Below are 27,441 nucleotides of genomic sequence, written 5' to 3'. Positions count from 1 at the left end.
TTTGTGGGAGAGGGAGGCTCTGCCCTTCATTTCAAATAGATCTTGGGACTAAACTAGATGTTTGTTCAATAATGTTTTTATTGTAATTGTATGTAGAGTGGTGGACGTGCAGTCCTTAACCACAGTCCGCCTGCTGGTCCCAACTAGACCCATTATATCAGTAGCTGAAAGATAAATGAACATTTAAGTGAGTTCCATTGATTCAATGAACCTACTTTGTTGAGAGTAGCAATTGAATGTAGGCCAGGAGTACTGATTGCAACTCTTGGCACCCCTAGCCAGCCTACCCAGTAGTGATGAATACAGTCCAACAACATCTGTAAATCCATATGATTCCCCACTCCCCAATTTATCATGAATTCAGCATACAGGGTAGGGAGGCTTATCTCTTGCCTTCCAGTGTGATTGCATAGCTAGAGATTTAAAACACATTATTGTTAGCACTAAAAAGAAACTTGCTAGGAAATGAATAAGTAAGCCACCTTTTGGCTTTATTCTCAGTAAGGATTGCAGCACCTGTCCCTGTAACTGAAATAAAAATAGAGACATTGCTACACATTATGCATAAGGCACAATATGTAGTTTGATCTTCATAGATGACAGGTGACATGTTGGTTTTGTTGGCAAATGACTGAACACTTTGATGATCTGTTGATTTATGCTTCTTTCAGGCGACTTGTTACCTGCAGATGGGATCCTGATCCAAGGCAATGATCTGAAAATAGATGAGAGCTCCCTTACTGGGGAGTCAGACCAGGTGAAGAAATCTCTGGAAAAAGACCCCATGCTGCTTTCTGGTAAGTGTGCTAAGTACAATAGCCTGTCCTGCCCCTTTTATTTGTTAGGCCCAGAAAGTTGGTCTTGAACTTTGGTGTTATGGTATCACCTTATCAGGTGAGCCTGTATATATAATAAAAGTCCCTGCTCCACTGGCCATCATTATTGGAGCTCCAAAGAGTTCTGTATGTCAGGGGAGCAATTTTGTGATATTCCACTGGGCCATTTTGTAATTTCCCTGTAATTATGGTGTTAACTGCTCTGAGTGTTATTCATTTAATTGGGGGGTTGGAATAGAAATATAATAAATAAAATCAATAAATAATCCCCCTACCCTGAAGCAAAAGATTAGTATCCTTGCCTATATTTGCACTAGCTTTAGTATGTCAGTTATTATGGCAGCCCCACATAACAGACTCGTTCCTTTCCTTGTGTTATGCTGCTTCTCCATTGAGAGAAACCAGTTTACACAGGCATGCCATGGATACTGTGGTGTATGTACAGAATCTGGCCATCAGTTGCTTAGTCTAGTTTTGAAAGAGTGGCCAGTAATGTAACGTCCATTGCCTATTTACTATCTCAACTACTTCATTGAATGGATTGGATTTTTATTTAAACTTTTGTTTCTCTTTTCCACATTGCACCTTTTTTTAAAAACAACAATTAGGTACGCATGTGATGGAGGGCTCTGGTCGAATGTTGGTCACAGCTGTGGGTGTCAATTCACAAACTGGAATAATTTTCACTCTTCTGGGTGCTGGAGAAGGGGAAGAGGAGAAGAAGGTCAAGAAAGGTAATACTCAAGAGCCAGGCTTTCTGTGGGAAACATCTTCTTAGAATTCATTAGCCTTATTGACACTTGATTAATAAGGGTAGGGAGTATATACTTCCTGAGTATATCCAGATTCAGACTTTTGGGGCTTTGTGAAGAGATACTGGGTGTGGGGTAACTCTATATGTTTAAAGTTATAAACTAAAAATGTAGCCAGTATAGGTATCCCAAAGAAAGAATACCAGATGTTTGGGCTCAAACGGTGGTGGGGAGAACTGAGGTCTGCACATCTTGCTTGTAAACTTTTCAGGAGCATCTGGCTGGATCTTGTTATTGGACCCATAGCCTGACTCTTCTTTTGTTCTTTAAGCTTTAAAGGGAAGGTTTTACCTTTTGTTAGGATGATCCATGTCTGTTGCACACCTCCTATTCCAAAGGCTTGAGTAGAAAGTACATATTTTTAAAAATGTTTTGTTTTGTGCTTATTTTAATCTGAGCATGATGACGCCTCTGCCTAACAGAAGTTGGAATAAAGGAAAATAAAAGGATGTCTTTGTTTTGTCATTGTCCTTGTGTGGGAGAGGTGTCTTAAAAAGAAGTTCTATTTCCCACCACCACCAGCTGCTATGGTTTGGGACCAGTGAAGACAGATGCCATTAAACACTACTGTTTTTGTAATGAATAATCAGGAATAATTTCTGTAGCACTGTTAATGTGCTGTTTTTTACCCCCAGAACAACCCTGAAGAATGTCATTTTGATCCCCATTTTGTAGAATAGTAAGTTCAGATGGGACAGCAGTAACTTTGGATGTTAAATATGACCCAAGCAGGTTTATATCAAAGCAGGCAGACTGATCCTGGACAAATTCAGCTGCATGCCTTGGACGATGCTGGCTGTCACTCACATAAGCTGTGCTAATTCACACTAAGTTTTACACAGTAGCTTTAGTTTCCAAATATGGCTTTGATGCTTTCTCACTTGCCCTCTGAAGACAATTGGTATGCAATTAACAAAAACAGAAACATTGCCCACAGGTTGGATTTGCTCACAGTTGTCAAAGGAGGCATTTCTACTTTAAATACATTCTGGCAAGTCATGCAGGGAAAAGTAAAGTGACCTGATGATGAAATCTGCAGCATTTTTTCAAATAAAACTATACAAAAAGACAGTGCTTGTCAGTTGCATTAAAGAGTCTGAGACAAGAGGAGAGATGGCTGGGCTATTTTTCCAGTAGCCAGCCTATCCTGTCTCTCCACATGCACAAAAGTTGGTTCTTCTTGTATATTTTTTAAAATATAAAAACCAGAAAAAAAAATTGAAATGGCTGCAGCTGTAACAGCGTGCCTAATAAAATGGCTTTTTAATTTTGGGGGGAGAGGTTGTTACAAAATCCTTAAAAAAAATCCATCCAAGATTTCATAAGGCTTCTCTGCCTATACACCTCTGCAGAAACATTCTCTCTTACATTGGAGAAGGCGGCATGTTCCAAGCAGTGATGACTATGGGGCATTCTCTAGTGAGCCTCCAGGGCACGCTGCCCTCCACCATCACTAGAGCTGCTGAACCGAGGCAGAAAGTCAGATGTCCTTTAAGCAGAGAATGCCATCTTCATCAAAATAAAATTTAAACAATAAGTGTCCTAGTTGAATGATGAAAGTAGTTGACATTGTATTTGGAGAGAGCTTACACACACACACACACACACACCATTTTATTTATTTCATTTTTTCCAAAGAAAAAAAGAGAAGCTCACACACTGTAAAATAAAACGTCAGCACCAGGAAAACTATTGAATATATGCATGTAAATCTTTATGCCATTAATCACATAATGCAGATTTATTGCTCCAACACACTTTTATTTGTTGTGTATTTTTACCTTTTGTTCCATACATAATACTAAGGCACTAGACGAGTGGTAGCAACATGGATTTTTCTACAAGTGATCCAGAGCTCCTTCAGCAGAGGTGATAGCTCTCTCTGATCTTTACAGGTTTATATGGTAGTGTGGACCATGGACTTATATGGTTAAGGCATATACGGTATGAGTTGTAATTACAAGCAATTACAAATGTTTATGAACCAGCAGTGTTTATAAACTGTTTCTGTTAGAGATTTGGATTCAGCCTCAAGTTCTTCAGATAAAATGTAGGCCTCTCTAGATGCTGTTTTGGAGAAGTTTTGAACTTCACTTCTGTTATACAGGGATCCTATTCCTGATTAAAGGGAGGTAGGAAAGACTTTACTGTTCATCTGGCAACCTCAGTTTTCTAGCAGAAAGTTGTAATCTGTAGGCAGCTCAGGACCCTCCAGAGATTTTTTACAATCCCCCAAACATTAGCCATGCTGTGGCAGTTGTAGTGAAGGTTGTCTGCCCCTGTACTAAAAGGAGCTAAAACACTTTTGAAAATGACTGATTCCATAAGGCTATATGTAAAAGAGATTGAGTGTCTAAATCAGAACCCCCATTTGGAACTGTCACCCAAGGATAAGCAACTGGCATAATTACACAAGGCATTTCTTGCAGTTCTGGGAGCTGAAACTAAATTCATCATAGTACCTCCAAACATCCATTAGTTCTAAGAGCATTGTTCCATTCGTTTAGTTGGATGCTTACTTCTGTAGCTGCTTGCTGCTTCCTGGAGTGAGAATGAGTTGGAAGGGGGGATGTGCCTTGGCATTTAAATTGGGGAAAATATTGAACTTCTCCATCCCTTTTTGTGATGGTGCTCAAATGGCACCCGTGCTTTATATAGTCCCCTCCCCATCTGGCAGCCTTCCCTAAGAGAGCACTGAGCCCCTGCATACGGGTGTCCTCGCCAGCAGGCACATCGATATCAAGAACCGTGTGCTCAGTGCTCCACCCTTTCTCTCTTTGTCTGAACAGGTAAAAAAACCGGAGCCCCTGAAAATCGCAACAAAGGTAACCAGCCTCTCCATCCTTTGAACCAGCACCACACTAACTACTGAGCATTCCTCCTTCCTTCTTCCCATGAGTCTGTGCTCTTTGTTGCTACGGCGGGAATCTCGCCTTGTTGTTCTGGAAGAGAGTGTAATGATTATCACAGTGCTAGCCACCCACCTTATTTATTTGTTTTTTCCTTCTGCCCACTTCTTTTCTGGGACAGCTTTCCATATATTCTGCCACAGCACCTTCAGCTTGTTGAGGCTTCTGAGTTGGCATTATGGGTGAAATTTATTTGTATATCCCCAGTGAGGTAACCATGTTAGTCTGTTGCAGCAAACACAACAGCAAGCCCTGTGGCTTAATCTTAAAGATGAACACATTTTATAAGCTTCTCTAGACCATAGCCCATTTCATTAGATGAATGGAATATTACTTGAGCAATAATTCGTACCTGTGAATGGATGGAAGGATAATGAAGTGGAACAGAAAGGCAAAAGGTATAAATGTTGATGACAATCTTAACAATGGTAGTTGAACAAGTGGTCATTGACACTGTGGCGTAGATAAACAGACTTTCACATTTATATCTGTGTAGTCACCTCTCAGCAGCTGTTAAATTACCATTGTTAAGATAATCATCCATGATTTTGTAATGCTGTTCCTCCATCTCTTTCTCTCCTCACTTATGTGCATGAATATCTCAGGCAATACTCAGTGCATCTATCTGATGAAGTGGGCGACAGTCCATGAATGTTTTTGCCAAATGAACATTCTCAGTGACCCTTTGTTTTTCTCTTACACATGTACATTGCTCCCACTTAAGTTTCATAAATGTCAATTTCTTCATAAAGAAAGGAAGGGCATCATACACAGAATTTGAGACAAAAGCAAAATGCATATAGGACCTTAAGAAGGCTCCTTTTTCTCTCAGCTAAACCTATGAGGTTGTGTCATACCTAAAGTCTGACTTATCTTTTGGATGCTTTATTTATTATTTTAGGTTGATGTGGTCTCTTGCTTCCTCAAAATTACATGGAATTTATGTCCCTACCCACAGCCTCCAATCTAAACTTTTAAAAATCAGCTCCCTGTGGTGGGTTCAGCATGTGTAGCCATTACACTCTGTTCTTCTCATGGCCTTTTGATTCGAAGTGAGTGTCTATTCTCTGATATGTTTCACCCCCTGTTCTTTCCAGGCTATGGTGAAGAAGCCCATTTCTGCACCTGTCTGTTCTCCCTACTGCACCTTCACCTTTCTCTTTCTCTCCCTTTTCTCAGCAGTTTTGAGTTTCCCCTTCTTCTGATCTGAACTTTTGGGTTATTTTGGGGTTGATTCTCCTCTCCTTCCCCCACCCCTGGTCATGCCCTTAAATCCTAACTGTGCAGATCAGTTATAAGGCATTCACACACAAGAATTCTTTTGAAGCTATATAACTTTGGTAGTGGATGACATGTCTATGTTTGGTTATGATGAGCAATCTGTATTGCACTATATGTTTAAAAAATGTAATAGTGTTTATAAATGTCCAGATGAGCAATACAGAAGAGATAAAAATGTTCAGCATTTGGCTTTGTTTAAAACCTTTATGTATTCTAGGGAATTAGGGACATAATGCCCACCTCTTAGGTTATGTGAATTGCTGCAATTATGCTGATATGTATCAGTTGGTGATCTGCCTCCTGGATTTAGCAGACGGTCTAAGCATTTGGAACTAGATTGCAAAATTATAGGAGAAAAGGAGAGGAAAAATGGACTAACAGATTCACTTCTCATTAGCTGACAGCCCTTGCTCCCTCATAATTAACCTTCCTCTCCCGCTCCTTTCTTCCCACCTTCAATTCCACAAATTTTGCCTGTGAACAGTGAAAAGCAGTACCACCCAGTGCATTAAGAAGGCATAATACAAGGGATCTAATAGGAAAAAGCTTTTCAAGATTTTGGGAATTATTTGCCAGAATATTCTCTTGAGATCACCTTTTAAAGTGTGAATTCATCTTTTATGCTGTATATCCTCCCAGAGTCTGGAGCACTTGTAGATTTCCTTTCGGAGTATTGCACTCTCTCAATGACTGAACTGAAGCCCTCTTTCACTTTCTCTGTCCATCTGAGCAGGTGAAATTTAAAAAAAAAATCTGCATTGTTTACTCTTGTTTCTAACTTAGCCAGTACTGCCCTCTGCCAAGGTGCTGGATGCTAGATTTAGTTATGCCATGGGAGTTTGTGTATTGTAAGTGTTCCTAAATTAGCTTTTTTTAGCCCCCTCCATCTTGCCAGCGCAGTAAGGTAAGTATTGATAAGATTCATTTTACAGAAATTTTGATAGAGGAGATGCCTTGCACAGGGACAGGCAACAAATCAGTAAGATGATCTGGGAAATAGATCCTCACCTCGAGTTGCAATTCCTTTGCCTTCCTAGCAAGGCTGCCTTTCTTTCCAAGTGTAGTCAGCTTAACTGTTGGAATTGTATTTTCCTGAGGGGGGAGATTTTCACAAGCTGAAGCAGTCACTTATTCCAGAGGGATGTGGAGCAGAGCTCCATGGACTTCCTAGGTTTCCAAAGTACCAAGTGTCGATGAGTGCTGTTGGGGTTCCTGTGCACTGGGATTTTCTCTCTCTTTCCCTCTCACTCTCTGTGCCATCGTTCCTTCTTTTCTGTTGCATATGGCTCTAATTCTGCATTGTTTTCCCCACTCACTTGCTGTTTGTTTCATCCTGGATCCAGCAAAAGCACAGGATGGTGTGGCCCTGGAGATCCAGCCACTGAAAAGTCAAGAAGGGGTAGAAAACGAGGAGAAGGAAAAGAAAAAAGTCAAGGTCCCCAAGAAGGAAAAGTCTGTATTGCAGGGCAAGCTCACCCGCTTGGCAGTTCAGATTGGAAAAGCAGGTGAGCATGTTGGTAGGGATGGGATTTGGCTACTTAATAGCTTTCTGCAAGGGCTATTGCTTGGTGGTGACATTGCATTTTATTAAAATGAGATTTGTGCATAAAGAAGGAAAGCAAGCCCAAATGAAGCATCACAACTCTCAAATGCAGTTCTGTTTAAGATTTACATGGTGCACAATGTGACTTAACCCGCAGCGTCTTTTGGTTACATGTGAAACTTGCTTGGCCTTAGTTGGACTATTTGCCCATCTGATTTAATGTTCAACTCTCTTAAAACAGACCTGGGCTAGCTTCCAAGATCTTTTTTGGAAATGCCTGGGATTAAATCTGGGAATGTTTTCAAGAGTTTTCTGTGTTCTGACTAGTTGAGTGGTCGAGCACATGCATCATAGGTTGAAGAATCCATGTCCATCCTCACCAACTGCAGTACAGAGCTGTCATGTACATGGGATTATCTGAGAACTTGGAAAACAACACCTCTAATCAAAGGAAAGAGTACCGTGGCATTATATTTGGTATAATTTAGACTGCCCTTTAAAATGTTAATCATTAGCCCACAACAGAGATGATGATGATGATGATGATGATGATGATGATGATGATGATGATGATGATGATGGAATTGGTTTCCTAAGAGCAGTCTTTCTCAACCTGATAGCCTCCAGATGTGTTGTGATTACAATTTCCATAATCTCTAGTTGGCATGGTCATTTATTGGCAGTAGTAATGTTACAGTCACATCTCATCTGGAGGATGCCAGACTGGGGAAGGATAACTTAATGGCTGACATAAATACAGATGTATCCAGCAAAACCTTCATACTTGTTTTTAAAAAAAACGCTCAGATAAAAGCTGCTTCAGGATAAATTATTTGGAGACAATGCAACTGAGGTAGAGTAGCCCATTTTCTCTCTTTGACAGTTCTCCATCACAACTCTTCCCTTAAAAACTGGGGAGAAGGAAGCTATTAGGAGTTTCATTACAAGAGGTTTCATGTTATGTCTGATTAGGTCTATGGCCCATATTTGAAATGTCAGTGGTGTAAATTGAAATGTATTTTTGATGTTACCAAAATTGGAACCCTTTCAGAGGAAGGAACAGGGTTGTGGTACCTAGACACTAATTGCAAGGCATGAAAAGCATGTTTTAGATACAAACACAAGGGAGATTTTAGCTGAAACACCCCAATTATTGGGGGGGGGGGCTTTTTGGACTACAGTTCTTTCCCATCAGAGAAGGAGCCGAGCATCCTAACTTTGGGTGGCTCTGCCCACTTCGGCTCCTGATAAGAGATAGAGAAGAAAGACAAAAGACCCCTGGCCCCACCCCCATGGGCGGAGCCGCCCGAGGAACCCCCGTCTTCTTCCTGCTTTGTTCCTGGTAGGACATACCTTCTACTCTCCAGAGTGTTTTTCGCTCCATCTGCTCCCTGGGACTGGTCTGGCTCATCTTTTTTCTTTCCTCAATCCTTTTTCCTCTCCTTGCTATCCTTAACCCCCCCCCCTTCCTTCCCTCTCCTTTACCAAACTCTCCCTCCTACTGCTCTCTCCGAGATGGCTCCTGAGGAGGAGGCCAGAACACCAGGGGAGCTCGCCTCTGGCCAGCCCGGGCCAGCCCCGGCTTTGCCAGCTGCGTGCACTGTGGCTTTCCCATCCACAGCCCAACCTCCAACTCCTGGCTCATCTGCGAGGCCTCATGATTGCAACCATCGACTACCTGCCTTGGGCGAGATTTCATGCCAGACTGCTTCAGTGGTTTCTCCTACCTCACCAACAAGCCATAGTGCTCAAAAAGCCCAAGAAGGTTCCTCTCAACACGGAGGTGTGTCAGTCACTCCACTGGTGGACCTCCAAGGCGATCTTCAGGGGGAGACCCATCTGGAAGCCACCCAAGATTCAGATCACCACAGATGCCAGCCTCCAGTGATGGGGGGCCTATTGCGGGGCTCACATAGTTCAGGGCAAGTGGAGCCCGATAGAATGCTCCCACGGCATTAGTTGGCTGGAACTGCAAGCAATCCATCTGGCACTTCACTCCTTCCAACACCTGATCCTACACAAGGCTGTTCTGATAAGGACAGACAACATTACGGCAAAGGCCCACATCAACCGACAGGGCGAAACCAGATCCAGGTCTCTAATGAAGGAGGCCAGACTGCTCCTGACATGGGCCAAAACCAACTTGCTCTCTCTAGACGCCGAACATCTTTGGTGAAAACTGAACTCAAAGGCGGACTGGCTAAGTTGAACAGACATAGACCAGGCAGAGTGGAGCCTTCACCCGGAGATGTTCCTGTACATCACAACAGAGTTGGAACTCCCGATACTAGACCTGTTCGCCTCCCCGGTCAATGCCAAGACCCCGAGGTTCTTCTCCAGATTCCAGACAGTGGGAGCAGAAGACATAGATGCCCTAAACTGTCATTGGCCAAGGGGTCTTCTGTACACTTTTCCACTGGTACCCCTCCTATCAAAGTTTCTGTCCAAGCTACGGTCGACCAGGTCGGAGGCCATCCTGGTGGCCCTGGCATGGCCCAGACGTCCTTGGTTCTCGGAGATCCTCAACCTCTCAATCCAGAGTTTACCTCTGCCCATCTGACCAGACCTACTGGCTCAGGGTCAGATTCATCATCCCGACCCAGCCTGGCTTCAGCTACACACTTGGAAATGGAACGTCACATTTTGAATGGATATGGATACTTACCAGAGGTGATTGAGTCCATCTTGGCTTCCCTCGTTCCGACGAGGCGGCCAAGATCTCCCACCACCCCCAAATTTGCAGACTGCTCAAGTGAGTGGCTAACAGAGCACCGCCGACCAAACGTCGTTTCCCCTCCTGGGACCTTCATGAGGTTCTCAAGGCACTAACCATCCAGCCTTTTGAGCCGTTGAGAGAAGCCCCCCCTCAAATTTCTCACTTAGAAGACGCTAATCCTCACAGCGCTCACATCGGCTCAGCATGTTTCGGAGATCGGCGCCCTTTCTGGTCACAATGAATTATGCATAATCGGACCTGACTCAGTTCTCCTCAGGCCTGACCCAACCTTCATTCCCAAGGTAAATTCGGTGTTCCATACATCCCAAGACATCATGCTTCCTTCCTTCTGTCCTCATCCTTCCAAAGACTTGGATAAGATCTGGCATACCCTAGATGTCCGGAGGGCCATTAAGATTTACATTAAGAGGACTTCGACCTTCAGGAAGTCGGAAGCTCTCTTCATATCCTTTCGACCAGGTCCAAAGGGAAAAAAAGGTGTCAACTTCCACGCTATCAAGATGGATAAAACAATGCATTGTCGCATGTTACAAAGCTCTTAACCTTAATCCACCGCAGAGCATCACTGCACATTCAACTAGGAGCGCAGCTACATCAGCAGCCCTGACCACTAACGCTCCCCTGGCCGAAATTTGTAGAGTGGCCACCTGGAAGTCACCATCCACATTTGTCAGACATTATAAATTGGATTTTTTCCAATCAGCTGAGGTGGCCTTCGGCCAGAGGGTGTTACAACAAATTGTCCCTAGATCGCCCTCCACACCAGCCAGCCCACCCTAAAGTTCGGTGGCTTTTCTAAATCCCAAAGTTAGGATGCTCAGCCCCTTCTCTGATGGGAAATGAAACGTTAGACTTACCTGAGATACATCCTTTTCCATCAGAGAAGGTCCGAGCATCCTCCCCATCCTATATTTTTCTGCCTGCTGGCGCGGGTGGGCAATCTTTAATTTTTTCCTCGGTTGATCATTGCTAGTCATCGACTGAGGTTCCTCGGGCGGCTCCGCCCATGGGGGCGGGGCCAGGCCCCTGGTCTTTTGTCTTTCTGCCTATCAGGAGCCAAAGTGGGCGGAGCCACCCAAAGTTAGGATGCTCTGACCTTCTCTGATGGAAGGACGTATCTCAGGTAAGTCTAACGTTCCATTTTCAGCTGTGTGAGTCAATTAAACTGACCAAGAACCCACAAAGTCTTGTCACTCCATTTTTTTAAGAATCCAGATTTAAGAGGGATTTTTTAAAACAGGAAGAATTAATGAATACAACTCACAGTAGCACAATTCACTGTTTGCTTTTCATCTGTTTGTACTTAATTATCTCTTGCAATATCAGTAGTTTGTTTGCAACTGTGAACGTAAGAAAAGGATATTTACGGTATTGGCAGTCAAAATATTCTGAGTAATGAGTCCCAAGGTCAGTTCAAATTCTCTTATGTGTAACGTGGCCTATACACACTGTTGTAGTATGTATGTCTCTCAAATAGTTTCTGAAGTGCAGAATAGCAAAATATTTTTGGAGAACTATACATAAAATACAGTGGTACCCCAGGATACGAATTCACCGCGTTACGAAATTTCCGGGGTACGAAAAAGTTAGATTTAAAAAAACTGTTCCGGGTTACGAAGGATTTTTCGGGTTACGAAAATCTTTTCGGCGCGAAATTCAAAGCGCGGCTAGCGGCTTTCCAGCGGCTTTTCGGGTTGCGAAATGTATCGGGTTACGAACGGCGCCGCGGAACGAATTAAATTCGTAACCCGAGGTAGCACTGTAATGGAAAAAAAGTCTGCAAAAGAAACTACCATTCCTGCCTGAACTAGTATCTCCTAAATATAACGGAGATAGTGAAGGAGAAGCTAAATCAAGAGGAAAAAAGCATACTAATATATATGTTAACAGCGGCATGCACTGTGTATGCAAGCCAGTAGAAATGTGAGAAGGGACCCTCAACTGAGGAATGGAAAGTCAAACTTCAGGAATTGGCAACAATGGACGTGCTGTCTATGTTTGATAAAGGGAAAACGATACAACAATATAAGGAAACATGGGGGAAGATAATAAAATTATGGTCCTAGAATTAAAACAATTTGTTTATCATTATTATTATTATTAACCTTTATTTTATAGCTCTGTAAATGTACACAGCACTGTACATACAGAAGTTTATCGCACTGAGGTTAAAATGTTCCCCAGTGTGTTCTAACGTTGTTCCCCAGTGTGTTCTAACGTGCCCGCACGCGGGCGCACACAGAACATGATGGGAACGCGATGGGGCCAAGAACCCCATTTTACCGCACACTGGAATATCGCGTTTGCTGCCGGGCGTTGCAATTGCATTCCTGTTGCGTTCCAGAGGGCGCCATTTCTGAGAACTGTAAAGCGTTCTCAGAAAAGGCATTTCCTGGAATGCAACGGGAACGCAATTGGAACACCCAGCGGCAAAGGCGGCGTTCCAGTGTGCGGTAAAATGGGGTTCTTGGCCCCATTGCATTCCCGTCACGTTTCGTGCGCGCCCGCGCCGGGGCACATTAGAACGCACTGGGGAATGTTTTAACCCCAGTTTGATAAACTTCACAATCATTTTAATAAGACGGTTCCCTGCCCTCAGGCTTACAATCTAAAAAGACACGAAACAAAAGGTGTAGGGAATGGTGGTGGGGAAGGGGATCAGGTCCTGGAGTTCATCTCTCCCTCTGAGGCCTGGACCAAGGCAGATGGACCAGAGGGAGGGCTCTGTTTCTTAAGGGTAGGCCCAATGGTGTTGGGCCTGCCATTTCACTCCCTCCAGGCTGGATGGCTTGCATTTCTCTCCCTCTGGATGATGGTGGATGGAAGGGGGGTGCTCTTCTTTCAGGCAAGGCCTGATGGAGTTGGGTTGCTTTTCTTTCCCTGTGGATGATGGCGGATGCAGGATAATAGTGGATGTGTATATTTTTGAGAATATATAATATATAAGAAAGAATATATAATATGGTTCTGAAATAATATAAATAATATAAAATAAATGGAAAAATGTCAAGGAAGATATATCTTTATGTAACTATCTACTGTAGAAGGTCATTTAGAAGAGAAGGAAATATACCTCAGTGATATATATATGTAATGTAGATTAAATAATGTAGAGTATACCATACATTGTATAAATTTATTTTAACAATAAAAAATATAGTTCCTGAGAAAGAAGACTGGTTCTGTTCCATTTGAAAGCGAATGTGAATCTCCTATTAAGCTCTGTCTCTACTTTTCCCAACCTGGTGCCCTCCCATGAAATTTCATCTTCTATGATCCTTCATTGTTAACAATGTTAACTGAGAGTGATGAGCGCTGAAGTCCACAACATGTGGACAACATCAGGTTGAGGAAAATAGTCTAACCAGTAAGACCTGCAGACTTCCTTCTTTTGTGGCTGTGGTGCTGTTAGTCCTGTGATCTGTTGGAAGCCTGGTCAACATCATTTAGTTTTTCTCCCCCTTTCTCTTCCTCAGGACTGATCATGTCAGCTATCACAGTGATTATCCTGATGTTGTATTTTGTGATCGACACCTTTGGGATTCAAGGAAGGGCATGGCTGGCTGAATGTACCCCCATTTACATCCAATATTTTGTTAAGTTCTTCATCATTGGTGTCACTGTGCTTGTGGTCGCTGTGCCTGAGGGCTTGCCCCTGGCAGTCACAATCTCTTTGGCTTACTCTGTGAAGGTGAGAAAGTGGAATTCAGAGGATATTCTGGGCTTGAAATAAACTGTGGGGAGGGATAGGTTCAGGATAGAAAATTTTGCAACTTTCTCCCCGTCCTATCTACCCATCTTTCTTTCTTCTTTAGAAAAGAAATGTGAGATTTGAGCTTGCAAAAACAGTGAGAGAGTGACAAGTAGATGCCTTTTTCTTTGGGGAAAGGACCATTGGTAGATTGGTAGATGAGCAGATTCAGATTTTGAATCCCCCCCCCCCCGAAAAAAAATCCCCTTTATCTTGCAGGCTTTCCACAGGGTTGGTGGGTGGCTGCTTTCCCATGTGGCCCCCACTCTTTGTCTGGTGCTGCTGCTGAGGTCAGAACAAGGTCCCCAGCCACACTATCAATACTGAGCACCTCATTCTGATCTCAGAGCAACTCGCGCCCACAGTGGCAGCACCCAATGATGAATGGGGAGCATGAATGAACAAGTAACTGACATTCTTGCTAAAAATCCTCTGAAAACCTGCAGTAAATTGTGAGTTCTTTAAATGTGGATTAGAGGAAAGAAGCCCCAAATCAGGTACAGGTGTTGTGAAGACAGTCAGGACCCATTTTGGGATTTTGACCCTGCATTGTAAAAGCAGGACACAGTGAGCCTGGGTGGAATTCAAGGTAAATCACCCATGTAGACAAGGCTTGAATCTTCCTTCACACTGGTTGCCTCTGCCACATGTGGGGGGCAGCAAATGAGCTTAGAGTCTACAACTTTACAGTACTGTCCTCTGTCACTCTCCACTGCCCAGTATCTGTAGCCTGAAGCTGGCTCACTCTTCCTAATAAGAGAGCTGATCCTGGTCAGATCAGTACTGCATCCAATCTGGATAATTTTATGTGTGTTCATTAGAGATAATTCTGTTTCTGTAGTAATGTGCAATTCATTTTTTTAAAAGCATGCATGAATCTTTAAAGTACAAATATTGATTCAGATACATATTTTAACATTTGTTTCAAACTACCCATTTCTATATGTGTTTTTTTCCTAAACTGCCTCTCTTAAAATTAATTTGGTCCTATTTTGAGCCAAGAACTGTGGCAGAACATTTGGAGAAGTGGAAAATCTGACTGATGAGCAAATTCCAATCTGCACATTAGTCTGAGAGGTGTGGATCAGGTCAGTTCTCATTAGAATTCACAAAAACAGAATTTGTCAAATTTCCCCTATTTTGAGGCCTGTGTATCTGCACTTTTTGTGGCTAGATATATATGAAGAAAAGATTAAAACTGATCCAAGTAGAAGAGGCTGACACATGAACCTCAGTGCTCAAAAATTATGTCAGCCACCATTCCAAGGGCTGAAGAATTAGATGGACTTAATTTATATCTGTTTACTTCTCCTACTGTTTTTATTTTCATGTAGCCTCCAAGATTTTACATCATAGAAATGGAGCTTTTGGGAACACTACTGAAGACTGGAACTAGGGGTGTTTTTTTAATAAGCTAAGGCCTGTTACAGACTGCCAAAATAAAGCTGCTTCGGGTCTCTTTGGAGGTATGCTGTTTAAATGATGCATGCATCCTAAGAATCCAGAAGCTGCGCCAAAGCTGCACTCCAGTGCTTAGGAATGGAGTGTGGCTTTGGGGCGACCTCCGGACTCTTAGGACCCATGCATCATTTAAATAGCATACCTCCAAAGAGACCCGAAGCAGCTTTATTTTGGCAGTCTGTAACAGGCCTAAATAATTTCTAATGAAGCAGATTTGCAAAGAAGCCAAAGTTTTTATGTCTTTTCTGTTGTAGGAAGATCCATGTTCTACTGATGTGTTAGCCTTTCTCCTACTGTGTCTTTGTAGCTATTCTCAGTAATTGTTGTCTTTTTCTTACACAGAAAATGATGAAAGATAACAATCTGGTTCGTCACCTGGATGCTTGTGAGACAATGGGCAATGCCACTGCTATCTGCTCAGACAAGACAGGTACTCTGACCATGAATCGTATGACAGTGGTGCAAGCGTATGTGGGTGACACCCACTATCGACAGATCCCTGACCCAGAAGCCATTTTGCCCAAGATTCTGGATCTCATTGTCAATGGTGTTGCAATAAATTCTGCATATACCTCTAAAATTTTGGTGAGTCACAGTTACTTTATTATCAAAGAGCTAGAATCTGAAACTTTCTTCAGTCTCCTAGGATTTCAGTGAGATTAGTTGCATGCTCAGCACCTGAGGATTTCCATTCTGTGGCAGAAGGACTGGACACACTCACATTCCTCTCTGTGTATACAGTATAAGCTTCTGTGTGTAAGGTCAGGCATTCTGTAATAGGTGTAAATCAGGGCCTACACAGGACTTACTTGGTGTGATCTTTGCATTTTCCCTAAAAACAAATCTGTACCATTCAAGTGTTTCTTTAAAGCAGTAGTGGACAACATGGTGCTATTGAGATGTTTTGGATAACAATTCCATAAGTTCCTGACCGTGAAGTAAGAGTCCAAAACATCTGGAGGGCATCAGGTTGCCTACAACTATTTCAGTGTGTTCAGAAGAATGTTTTAAAAAGTCCAGTACTCATTGCTGCCTTGTTACTCTGTCTCCAAATGGACAAAATTAGCCTTAGCAGGCCAGGGAGTTCTCTGGAGACAGTTTCTTTGAAGTCATAACAGCCCCTCCAGGCCTCTTCTCCACCTCCTGACTATCTGAAAAGCCAGGATGCTTCTGGCATGACAACCCTGCCACTAAACTGGTAGCAAACAGACAGAAAGTTGAGGAAGAGACTGCTAGGTTTTTCCCATCTCTGGTACCTGCTGTCCTGTTGGTGCCTACCAACTACAGTGATACCTTAGTTTCTTGGCACAGAATAGGTTGGAAAGGCTTGAGCTGCAGTAGTGAGTTGGGCACCTGCTCACAATGGGTTATTCCTCAATCATACTGTATCTACTGTTTTTAAAAGGCTGGATGCTTGCACATGCTCACTCCATCCTTGTTCATAGGTATGTGTTTCTCAGCTGGGTAAATGTATGTATGAACTTACTAGGTCTCTGATTTGGAGAATATTCTGTGAAGAAAAGCCACAATGCACTCCATGGAAGGAGAGCAAGTCACTTGTCATGAAGTTTTAATATGCATGTGTCTTGCTCAAGGAAACTTCAAACCAAATTAATCCCTCTTTTGGGAAAAGCAGCATATGCTGAATGATAGGGGTCTATTATTGCACTTGGCTGCAAGTTACATATATTGTCTGCTCAGTTTATGTATGCACTGTGGAAAACACATAGTACTCTCCATTTGTTAACAAAATGGTCTTTCCTTCCAAATGTAGAAGGAATGTCTATACTAGTTATATATTATCAGTTATTTAACCAGTAAAGTAACCAGTTATAAAATACCACTTATTTTTATTTTAATTCATTCTTTTCCCAGTGACCAATATGTATTATTACATTAGATTGTATAACTACCTGACCTTTTAAATTGCAGCTTTATAAACAGTAATGTCACTCTTCTTGCAGTGCAACACTTAATGTTTTATGTTTAACAGGGTGTGGCCTCACTAAACAGTGGAGGAGGTGTGAGTGGTTTAAATGCTGGCATGTGCTGTTCCTCTTGCCCTGTTGTGAGTGCTAAAGCAGCAATAAGGTGAATGTAACACAGGCAAGCAGCTTGTGGCATTCAAACTTGTTTGCGTATTTTTTTAAAGCAACTATTTCTTAACTTTTAAGATACAAAAAATAAGGAATTATTTTTTAAACTGTAGCCATGAAGACAACTAACTACTTTTTTTGAACCTTTGAACTACAGTATATTGGCCTTGGAACTGTAATGATAATCAATTACATTTTAAAAGCAAATTTCCAAGTTCTGGTGCAGCTCTGTTCAAACTGTCCATATGTAAACCTCCAAAGCTTCCCTGTGAAGTTGGGAACAGCTGAACTGGTGGCTCCTCTGATCTGGAACTGACAAGCAAGGATCTGTATACGCACCAGTCAGTTTGAGATCAGAAGAACCCTCTACTTGACAAATCTGACAGGTAAAGAAATTCTGCTAATATCCTCTTTCACAGGTAGGAACTAAAGCTTAAAGAGATTAAGACTTTGACTTCTGAAAGATAAAAATAACACCCCTCCAACTAACTGGCTTTGGACTTAAAAAAAACAATAACTTAGTGTCATTTTACCTTTAAAATTCCACCCATTAGCAATATATGCTTAGTACTGACAAATCTAGATGCTTTTCATTACATTGTTACTTTATTATGTTTTTCCACTACAGAGCTCAGAGTCATTGTCACACAGTATGAGATGTTAAATGCATTTTTACATTTAACATGCAGAATTTTAAAAAATGATGAGAGAGGCTGATAGTTATCAAGATTGCAGCAGGTGTGGAGGAGGAGTGTAATTCTTTTCTCCCCTACTTTGGTGCTAGGGAAAAACAACAACCCTCTTTTGCAACTGGTATTTGCAGAGGGAGGTATCCCTAATGGACACTAAAAGAAAGACATATTGAACAATTAACGTGGCTCTGAAACTAGTGCTGGGATTTGTTACTATAAGGTGTGGCTACAGCTATCAGCCTACATGGTTTTAAAACAGGAATGGGCAAATGTGACCTTCCAGATATTGTTGGATTTCAACTCATAATTTCTCAGTAAAGGCTGTTGTGGGGCTGATGGGAGTTGTAGTCCAACAACATCTGGAGAGCTACAGGATGCCCACTCCTGCTTTAAAAGAAGATTAAACATATTTAAGGATAGTAATATAGCCATCGCATTATGATGGATGTACAGTCGGCCCTTCTTATACACAGATTTTTTTATACACGGATTCAAGCATACATAGCTTGAAAATGTTCAACAAAAGTATAAATTTCAAATATCAAACCTTGACTTTCCATTTTTTTTATAAGGGACACCATTTTGCTATGTCATTGTATTTAACGGGACTTGAGCATACACGGATTTTGTTATACACGGGGGATCTTGGAACCAAACCCCAGTGTATAACAAGAGTTGACTGTATCCTACCTTGAGGATCAGAAACAGCTTGCCTCTGAATACCATTCATTCAGGTAAAATAGTAGGAAACAACTGTTGCCATTGTGTCCTGCTTCCCATGGGCATCTTATTGGGCATTATAGGAAATGGAATGCTGAACTAAATAGTTCTTTAACTTGATCCAGCAGGTTTCTTAGAATTTAGTAAACTGTATACTTAGTGAGATTTTATCTTCTCAATGAAGTGTGAGTAATTTTGAATGGCTGTTCACCCAGTGACTCACTGTTCACCCAGTGAGTTTCAAGGGAACTGGGTATGTTTAGCCTGGAGAAAAGACAGTTAAGAGATGCTATGATAATCCTGTATGAATATTTGAAGGGGTGTCATATTGAGGAGGGAGCAAGCTTGTTTTCTGCTGCTCCAGAGAACAGGACCTGGAACAATGGATGCAAACTACAGGAAAAGAGATTCCAGCTCAACATTAGGAGGAACTTCCTAACAGTAAGAGCTGTTCAACGGTAGAATCACTCCCTTGGAAAGTGTTGGAGTCTCCTTCTTTGGAGGTCTTTAAACAGAGGCTGGATGGCCATGTATTAGAGGTGCTTTGATTGTGAGTTCCTACATGGCAGGGTGTTGAACTGGATGACCTTTATGGTCTCTTCTAACTCTATGATTCTAAGACTGGAGCACAGCTCTTCCTGATTCTCACCCAGTGTTCTACTGATTGCACCACATAAGCTATGGGGAGGGTTTTCCATGTTGACTTTTTTCCACTTTGCAGTCATCTGGCTATAATAAGTTAAGGCTCTTTACATGTTCTATACCATTAATTTCTCATTTTATCTTTATTTGGGAAAATTTAGCCACCAGAAAAAGAAGGAGGTCTACCCCGTCAAGTTGGAAACAAGACAGAATGTGCACTTCTGGGCTTTGTGCTGGACTTGAAACAGGATTATCAAGCTGTTCGTAATGAAGTGCCCGAGGAAAAGCTTTACAAGGTCTACACTTTCAATTCAGTCCGCAAGTCCATGAGTACTGTGTTGAAGAATCCAGATGGGGGCTTCCGTATGTACAGCAAAGGAGCTTCCGAAATCCTACTGCGCAAGTAATTAACTTGTCTCCTAATAGCTCCTGGGCCATTTCATGATTTTTTTAAAAATGTATGTTTCTTCATTCAGCCACTTGACACTTGTGAATCCATTCTAGGGCATCTGTATGACATTGCAATGGTGATTGCTGTAAATAGAGGAAATTCTCCTAAGAAACAGCCACTTTAAGGGAATGATGTAGAATTTGTAGTCTTAAAGAACATGTGGTAGCAACCTGAGCAATGTGAACCCAACTGGCCATCTATATGTGGTTTCCTCTCATGCTGATTCTTGGGAGAACATCTCCCACAAATTGTGAAAATGTCCAGGGATAGGCTAATTATTTGGATTAAAATGAGAAATGATTGTGCAGCTTGAGTTTCTAAAACGCTTGGACAAGAGGTGTTTTAGATTTCAGATATTTTGGATTTTGGAATACCTGTATTTGCATAGACATACATAATGAGATATCTGGAGATGGGATCCAAGTCCAAACACAAGAATAATTTAAGTTTCATATTCACTTTATACACATAGCCTGAAGGTAATTTTATATAATTTTTTAAATAATTTTGTGCATGAAACAAAGTTTGTGAACCATCAAAAAGCAGAGGTATTTGGAATTCCAGATACAGGAGACGCAACCTTTAATAACACGATGTTAACATGCATTTTGTAATGTGCTTTACCTTTTATAGATATCTCTGCACTAAACATTCCCAATCACCACCTAGAATCTGAAATTAACTTCTCTATTTAAAAGTCTCTCACTCATTATGAGTTGAGTCCATAACTCACCAAAAAGTCGCTTAGACTTCTAATGGCTTGGCATGAGCCATTTCATCGGCACTTTCCCACATTTACCAAGTTGTGGGAGCAGGGAGTAGAGATCGGGGAGTGAAAACAGCAGCCAAGGTTAACACAATGGTCTGTTTCCAAAGCTATTTCTGAATTGTCACCATGAACTCTAGAAGATACAGCAAGTTCCCATTGGAAATGGAAGGTCTGAACAAATACTTTGAAAACTGAAAACCAAACAAGACCTGATGGCATTCACATAGTTAGCAATTAGGTGACAGGCAAGGGGGCCTTATCCAGATTGGGATTCTGATTGAGAGGTTCAATGACTTTAATTCTTTGTTACTCTCTTCTCATTGCTGTCCCAAATCATGGGATGCACTTCATATTTGCATCGGAAAGAATGCTTCCATTTGGGGCAAATAGATGCTTTCTGAACAGTGCAAACTAGCTCTTCGGTTCTGAGCTATAAGGAAGAATGCTGGCATTGGGGGGAGTGAAGTTGATGGCTTTCATGGCCAGCATCCATAGTTTTTTGTGGATTTTTCGGGCTATGTGGCCATGTTCTAGAAGAGTTTATTCGTGAAGTTTTGCCAGCATCTGTGCCTGGCATCTTCAGAGAATGCTGGCATGGAAGAATGCCAGCATTATCTGAAGATGCCAGCAACATATGCTGGCGAAACATCACAAATAAACTCTTCTAGAACATGGCCACATAGCTGGAAAAAACCACAAAAAATTGTTGGGAGGCGGAGTGTTTTCACTTACTCATATGCAAATACATAAATGCATGCCAGCATTCACAACTGTCCTGCGAGCCTCATGAGCAAAACACAGCCTCTTTCACATTGTGCTTTTTTTAACAAAAAGAAACCATTATACAGTGTACCCACATCATACGTGGATGCAGTATACTCGGCTTTCAGCATACGTGTGGGAGCACACGGGGCACAAGGGGTGGCGTGTTCCATTTAGATTACATTAGATTACATTCAATGGGGCTCGAGCATACACGGGTTTTTTTAACTCAGGTTGGTCCAGAATGGATCACCCATGTAAAAAAGGGGCACACTGTGCCACTGCTAGTTGTGTGAATGGTGTCATGCCTAGTTTGTCCCTTTAGAGAAGAACTAGAGCCAGTTATTTTCGCTTCTCTTTTCCATTCATTCCCTACATAAATTGATTAGAGTGAGAAGTTGGGCAGGGGGATGAAAATGGGTGCATGGTAAAAAAAGGCTCACTCCTGTTACAAATTTGAGATGGACAGATTTCATCCTTCACCACTCTGTTCTTCTGAGATGTACTGTATATACTCATGTATAAGTCCACAAATTTTAGTCAAAAAATTTATCCCAAAAACCTGTGTCGACTAATCCACGGGTCAATGTATGTACTGTATTTTCTGGCATTTAAGACTACTTTTTAACCCAGGAAAATCTTCTCAAAAGTCGGGGGTCGTCTTATATGCCGGGTGTCATCTTATAGGGCAGACTGGAGAATCTGCGGTTGCCGCATATGGTGGGGGAGCTCAAAAACGGCCACGGGCACATCCCCGTCGTATGTGACGATTGTATGAAAGCAGCTACTGCTCTGATAGTCTTGGAGACAGGGAGGGCTGGGCAGGCAGAGAGAGCTGACGAGTCCAAGCAGGCTTTGTATACAACAAGGTTTCCTGCTAAATACCTGCATGTCATAATTTGAATTAAAATTACCATATTGAAATCAAATCTGATGTTTTTTTTAATTTTTATTTGGTGTGTGTTGGAAGAGGGGTAGTCTTATACAGTGAGTATATCTCAAACTCTATATTTTAACTGAAAAAGTTGGGGTTGTCTTATACGCCCAGTTGTCTTATATGCCGGAAAATACGGTACTATACTTTAAAACTTCTTTTAAAAAAAGGAAACATACTCTGGTGAAAGGCAAGAACATAATTTGTTCTGGAAGCACTGCCCCCCCCCCCCATTATCTCATCCATCCAGCCTTTAGTATGAGCACAAACAGTGTTCTTTGACATTGCTTTCCTTTGCATAATCCTTTACATCCTTTATTACATGCCCCTAAATATTACCCTCGGCTTATCCATGGGTCAAATCAAAATCCCTAATTTTGGCCCCAAAACCTATCGTTGACTTATACATGAGGTCGACATGTAGTTAAGTACAGTGGAGCCTTGCCTTATGCGGGGATCCGTTCCGGACCCACCCCCACCCCCCACCCCATGTAAGTCAATTACCATGTAAGTTCAAGCCCCATTCAATAGAATGGGGCTTGTGCTTGCGACGGCGGCGCACACCATGGATACACATGCCATTGAATTGATTACAACGCAGCTTCTGCGTAAACCAGAAGCCAAGTATGATGTGCCCGCATATGGAGCAGGCGCGCTGTATATACAATAAATCTTATGTAAAATATTGGCCAGTGTGTCCATGCACATGCATGCATAAGCATATTCTAAACAGAACATCTCAGCCAAAACAGCAGCCTAATTCTGTTTTACATCCTGAAATAACAAAGGAACTTGCTATAGCTGTTTCCATAAGCCCTTCATTAACAGGACATAAGGCTGGAGATTTGCATCGAATCAAACAGAATCATGGGCTTTAAATTTCTTTTCAGTGTTTCTGTACAGAATATGAATGACTTGGATTCTAACTCAGTTAAGTGCATGTGAATTAGTTTCCTGTTTCCATGTTTTACACAGCAGGGGTCTCCTCATAATTTCACTCATGTTACTGCTTAGTCACTGAGGGCTCAAATTGCTTAATTTTGAAGTCTTCTGCTTTATTGTGTTTACATTGGCCTAACAGTATGTTTTAATAACCGTTGGATTTCTGTGGTTTTGAAATGAGAAATACTTAGTACATTCTACTGCCTGTTGTATTCAGTGATGCATGCTGTTTAAAAATGGATTTATCTTGCTTTGAGATATCCTTTCACTCTCTGATTCTGTCCACAAAGCAGTCTTTCTCTCTGATAATTTACTCTGTTGATTGTCATATCCACAGCCAAAAAACTCTTTTCTACTCACCTCACTGATAAAGAAAGTCATAGAGCAGGGGTAGGCAATTGGATAAGTGACACGGGCCCATTTCATCCCCATGACTCCCCTTTGTGGGCTATAGCCACATGTTCTAATAATTAATTTGGGGGCCACTAAAAAAAATCACTGCCAAATTTAAATTTGGGGTGGTTGGAAAGGGTTTGGGGGGCTCCAGTTGGCCTCAACAGCTACAAAAGCTAAACAAAAGTTGAATTTTCAGGATGCATGTGGGCTGTGGACCACATTTTCCCCATCCTGTCATAGAGATTGGGCAGATTTGGACAGGATGAAATTCCTAGCCATGGGTATGGGACTGGAATTTCTGAACTCCTCAAAGCATGGCTTTAAAAAAGAGCTAAGATGTTCTATTTCTTCTTCCTATTTGTTGCATTCCAGTAGCCCAGTACCCTGGGGTACTTTCTATTCCATCTGTTAGGAAGAAGATATCTGCTAATGCATCTCTAGAGTCAGTTTTTATTCTGTCTTTGCTGCAAATAGATGTAGGTATCTTTATCTGCTCCATTCCAAATATATGGCAGATGTATTTATACATACAGTCAGTCCACCATATCCACGGATTCCTTATCCACAGATTCAACCATCCATGGCTTGAAAACAAGTTTTAAAAAAATATAAATTCCAAAAAGCACACCTTGATTTTGCCATTTTATGTAAGGGGCACCACTTTACTATACCATTGTATTTAATGGGACTTAAGCATCCATGGATTTGGTATCGGGGGGGGGGGGGGGGTTCTGGAATCAAACGTCAGTGGATACCAAGGGCCTACTGTTGTAATAATTTGCATTCCCTCCTTTTTTATATATGATGCCTAAGTCAACTAAGGATTGCTGTCTTCTGCAGGCAACCTATATGCTTGCAGGTATACAGGTGTATTGGTCACCTCTAGATCCTTTACTATCCATGTTTGCAGTTCATCAAGCCCTTAACTTGATGCTTGTATTGTCTTTACTGAGATTAAGAAGAAGCAGTTATACAGCCTCCATTGAAGAAGGGCAGTGTATTCCTTCTTATTAATTGTTCATTTTGATTGTTTGTGTGAGGGCTGTCAGTGGATAGGCTCCTCTTTCCATTTTCTGAGAATGCCTTTCTTGCCACAGAGGAGGGAAAAGAAAGACAGTTTAGTGCAAGGATAGGCAACATTCAGGTCTCACTGTGGTCCTACATACCAAAAAACAGAAGTGGCCATGGTTCTCCCCATTTAATGACATCAGAGAAAGCTTCTGGATGATCCAGGACCACAGCAGTTCAGAGAACTCTGAATGCAATCCATCTTTTGAGGAAAGTGTGGATAAATATTTCTATTAGTTAGTATGTGCATATACAATCAGTAAAACATTCCTGTATAGTTAACCATATACAAGTATTAAAGCTGTTGCCTTTGCTTGGGGGAACACAGCCGCTGATATACATGCTCATTCCTTTGTCTGCATTTTCTCTTGATACAGATGCACAAAGATCTTGGACAAGAATGGGGAACCCCGAATCTTTAAGGTGAAGGATCGAGATGAAATGGTGAAAAAAGTGATTGAGCCAATGGCTTGTCAAGGACTGCGCACCATTTGTCTAGCCTACCGGGAATTCCCTGCCGGAGTTGAGCCTGATTGGGATGCTGAAAATGAAATTCTGTCTGACCTTACCTGCATCTGTGTGGTTGGCATTGAAGACCCTGTTCGGCCAGAGGTAACAGGAATGCTCTCTTTTTTTGTGAATGCCTAGCATTTACTTCCAGCCATGATCACCATAATTATACACTTTTATATATCATGTTCTTTTCCTCTCCATATTGAATCTCATTTTGATTCTGCAAGTTCTTTTTTCTAGCCAGCTCTTTCATCTCCAACTCTCATTCATCTGTGATGTGGCCTTTTCCAAACCATGTTCCCATTGATATCTATTGATGATGCCCTTCCCCTTTCTGATTCCCACTTGATATGTTACATCTTTTATTTTAGTCATTTGCTCTTCCTATTTGGATCATCAACTGTGATTTTTATTGCATATGATACCTTTACTCTTACATTGTCTGTCTATCGTCTTGTTACCTCTTTTCTTTATCATGTCTCTGGTCTCCAGATTTAGCTTATTGTTTGTTTCCTTACTCCTTCTCTTGTGCTATTGAATACATAACTCCCATAAATTTTTTGAGCATCACTGTTACAGCCCGTATTGCTACATTCTCCACAAGAGGTTAGGGGTAACTGCACTCTTCAGGCAGCAGGGTAGTCCAGGTACACAGTTTTTTCTTTCCTGAATTTCTTTCATGGATTTTCGGTAGCAAGGGGGGAAGTATACCCTACTGCGCAGCTGTAAATAGTATTAGGAAATGTCAGGAAAGGAGCTGATAACCTTGTTGAAGATTTGCCTGGAGGAGAGAACTTTGACAATTGCAGCTTCTCCTGCTGTAGTGCTGCAGTGTCAGGAAACATGGCAAATGTCAGCTTTCAGTCCTCTCTATAGCTGTTAAAGGGTATCCTTTTCTCTGAATATGGCAACCTCAATTCACAAATTCAACACCAAAATGCAACAGCAGAGATTATGATAGAAAGCGAAGGTTACTAAGAGAAGTTACACTTTTATTCCCAACCAATCACCACCTCATCACCCTCCTCCTTCCCACCTCCCACACTTTTTCTCTCATTGTTTTCTACAGGGGTGACAAACAGACAACTGGCCTAATACAATAAACAGCCCCATGCCTATCTCATTATTACATTTCAAAACTGCAGCCGGCCCTCCCTGCATGCATCTTTCCTTAATTAGATGTCAGAATATCTGGGCTTCAACGTAGCTTCACAGATGCCTTACATGCACTGGCTCTGGAGACTGTAATTCAGTTTGTTGATTTCTTCATAAAGTCTCCCTCCCTACTCAGGCTTGCTCTCTGCAAGATAAATCTATTAGAGCAGTGATGTGCCAAGACAGTCAAAATGATAAACAGGGCAAGGTGGAAGACTCATAGAGAAACAGGTCAATCTTCCACCTTGCCCTGTTTATCATTTTGGCTGCCCTGGCACATCACAGGTGATGCAGTGCAACTGAGGTATCTCTGGTGCCAAGATGTGATGTGGTAAGAATGATGATTTAAAAAAAAACATGCTCCTGCTGTGGGATGGCCATATATCTTGGCACCAGAGATACCTTAGTCGCACTGCATCATTTAGGGTTACATTTCTCTAAAGTGGTACCAGAAATTGCTCAGCACAAACTACTTGCCTGGTTACAAAGATATTCCATGTGCTGGAAAGTCACAGTTGACTCCACCTCCCAACATATGTATTATCTTGCATGTAAGTTTTCTGGCATTTAAAACAGTGTGCCCCCCAGTGATTGTTGGAGGGTAGCTGCTGTTGCTGATTTAAAATATTCATTTTGAAGGCTGATCTCAGAAGCTGAGCAGGGTCATGCCTGGTTAGCAGGTAGAAGGAAGACCATCATGGAATACCAAATGCTATAGGAGGAATGCTATTCAGAGAAAGACAGTGGCAAACCACCTCTGAGTATTAATTGCCTAAGAGAAAACCCTATGAAATTCATGGAGTTACTGTAAGTCAACAGGCAGCTTAAAGGCACCTCCTTCTGTGGAGGGATTCATTTCGGAAATTTACAAGTTCAAACATTACTGAGTAGGGAAGTAAGGATATATATTTCACAAGGCCTGCAGAATAAAAGAAGCAGAATCGATGTACATCCAGTATACCAGATACTGC

General features: G+C 41.8%; 1 protein-coding gene across 6 annotated transcripts in view; it reads left to right on the top strand.

Annotated features, from left to right (window-relative positions):
- The window catches only part of LOC149316002 (plasma membrane calcium-transporting ATPase 4-like), a 207,562-nt gene that overhangs the window by 138,098 nt on the left and 42,023 nt on the right, over nucleotides 1-27,441 (top strand). For 4 of the 6 annotated variants that reach the window (XM_089514601.1, XM_089514606.1, XM_089514602.1 and 1 more), the window contains exons 5-12: nucleotides 672-797; nucleotides 1,445-1,570; nucleotides 4,438-4,473; nucleotides 7,182-7,343; nucleotides 13,595-13,809; nucleotides 15,673-15,915; nucleotides 19,642-19,883; nucleotides 25,180-25,414. In XM_089514601.1, coding sequence (XP_089370727.1) covers nucleotides 672-797; nucleotides 1,445-1,570; nucleotides 4,438-4,473; nucleotides 7,182-7,343; nucleotides 13,595-13,809; nucleotides 15,673-15,915; nucleotides 19,642-19,883; nucleotides 25,180-25,414 — 1,385 coding nt within the window. The remainder of the gene's footprint in view (nucleotides 1-671; nucleotides 798-1,444; nucleotides 1,571-4,437; nucleotides 4,474-7,181; nucleotides 7,344-13,594; nucleotides 13,810-15,672; nucleotides 15,916-19,641; nucleotides 19,884-25,179; nucleotides 25,415-27,441) is intronic. The other 2 variants (XM_089514603.1, XM_089514605.1) reach the window with 1 other exon arrangement.

This window comes from Sceloporus occidentalis, unplaced genomic scaffold (assembly GCF_023333645.1).
Source record: "Sceloporus occidentalis isolate IW3139 unplaced genomic scaffold, rSceOcc1.0.p SCAF_3, whole genome shotgun sequence".
Taxonomy (NCBI): domain Eukaryota; kingdom Metazoa; phylum Chordata; class Lepidosauria; order Squamata; family Phrynosomatidae; genus Sceloporus; species Sceloporus occidentalis.
The sequence above is the reverse complement of the archived record's forward strand: the minus strand, read 5'-3'. Positions and strand labels throughout refer to the sequence as shown.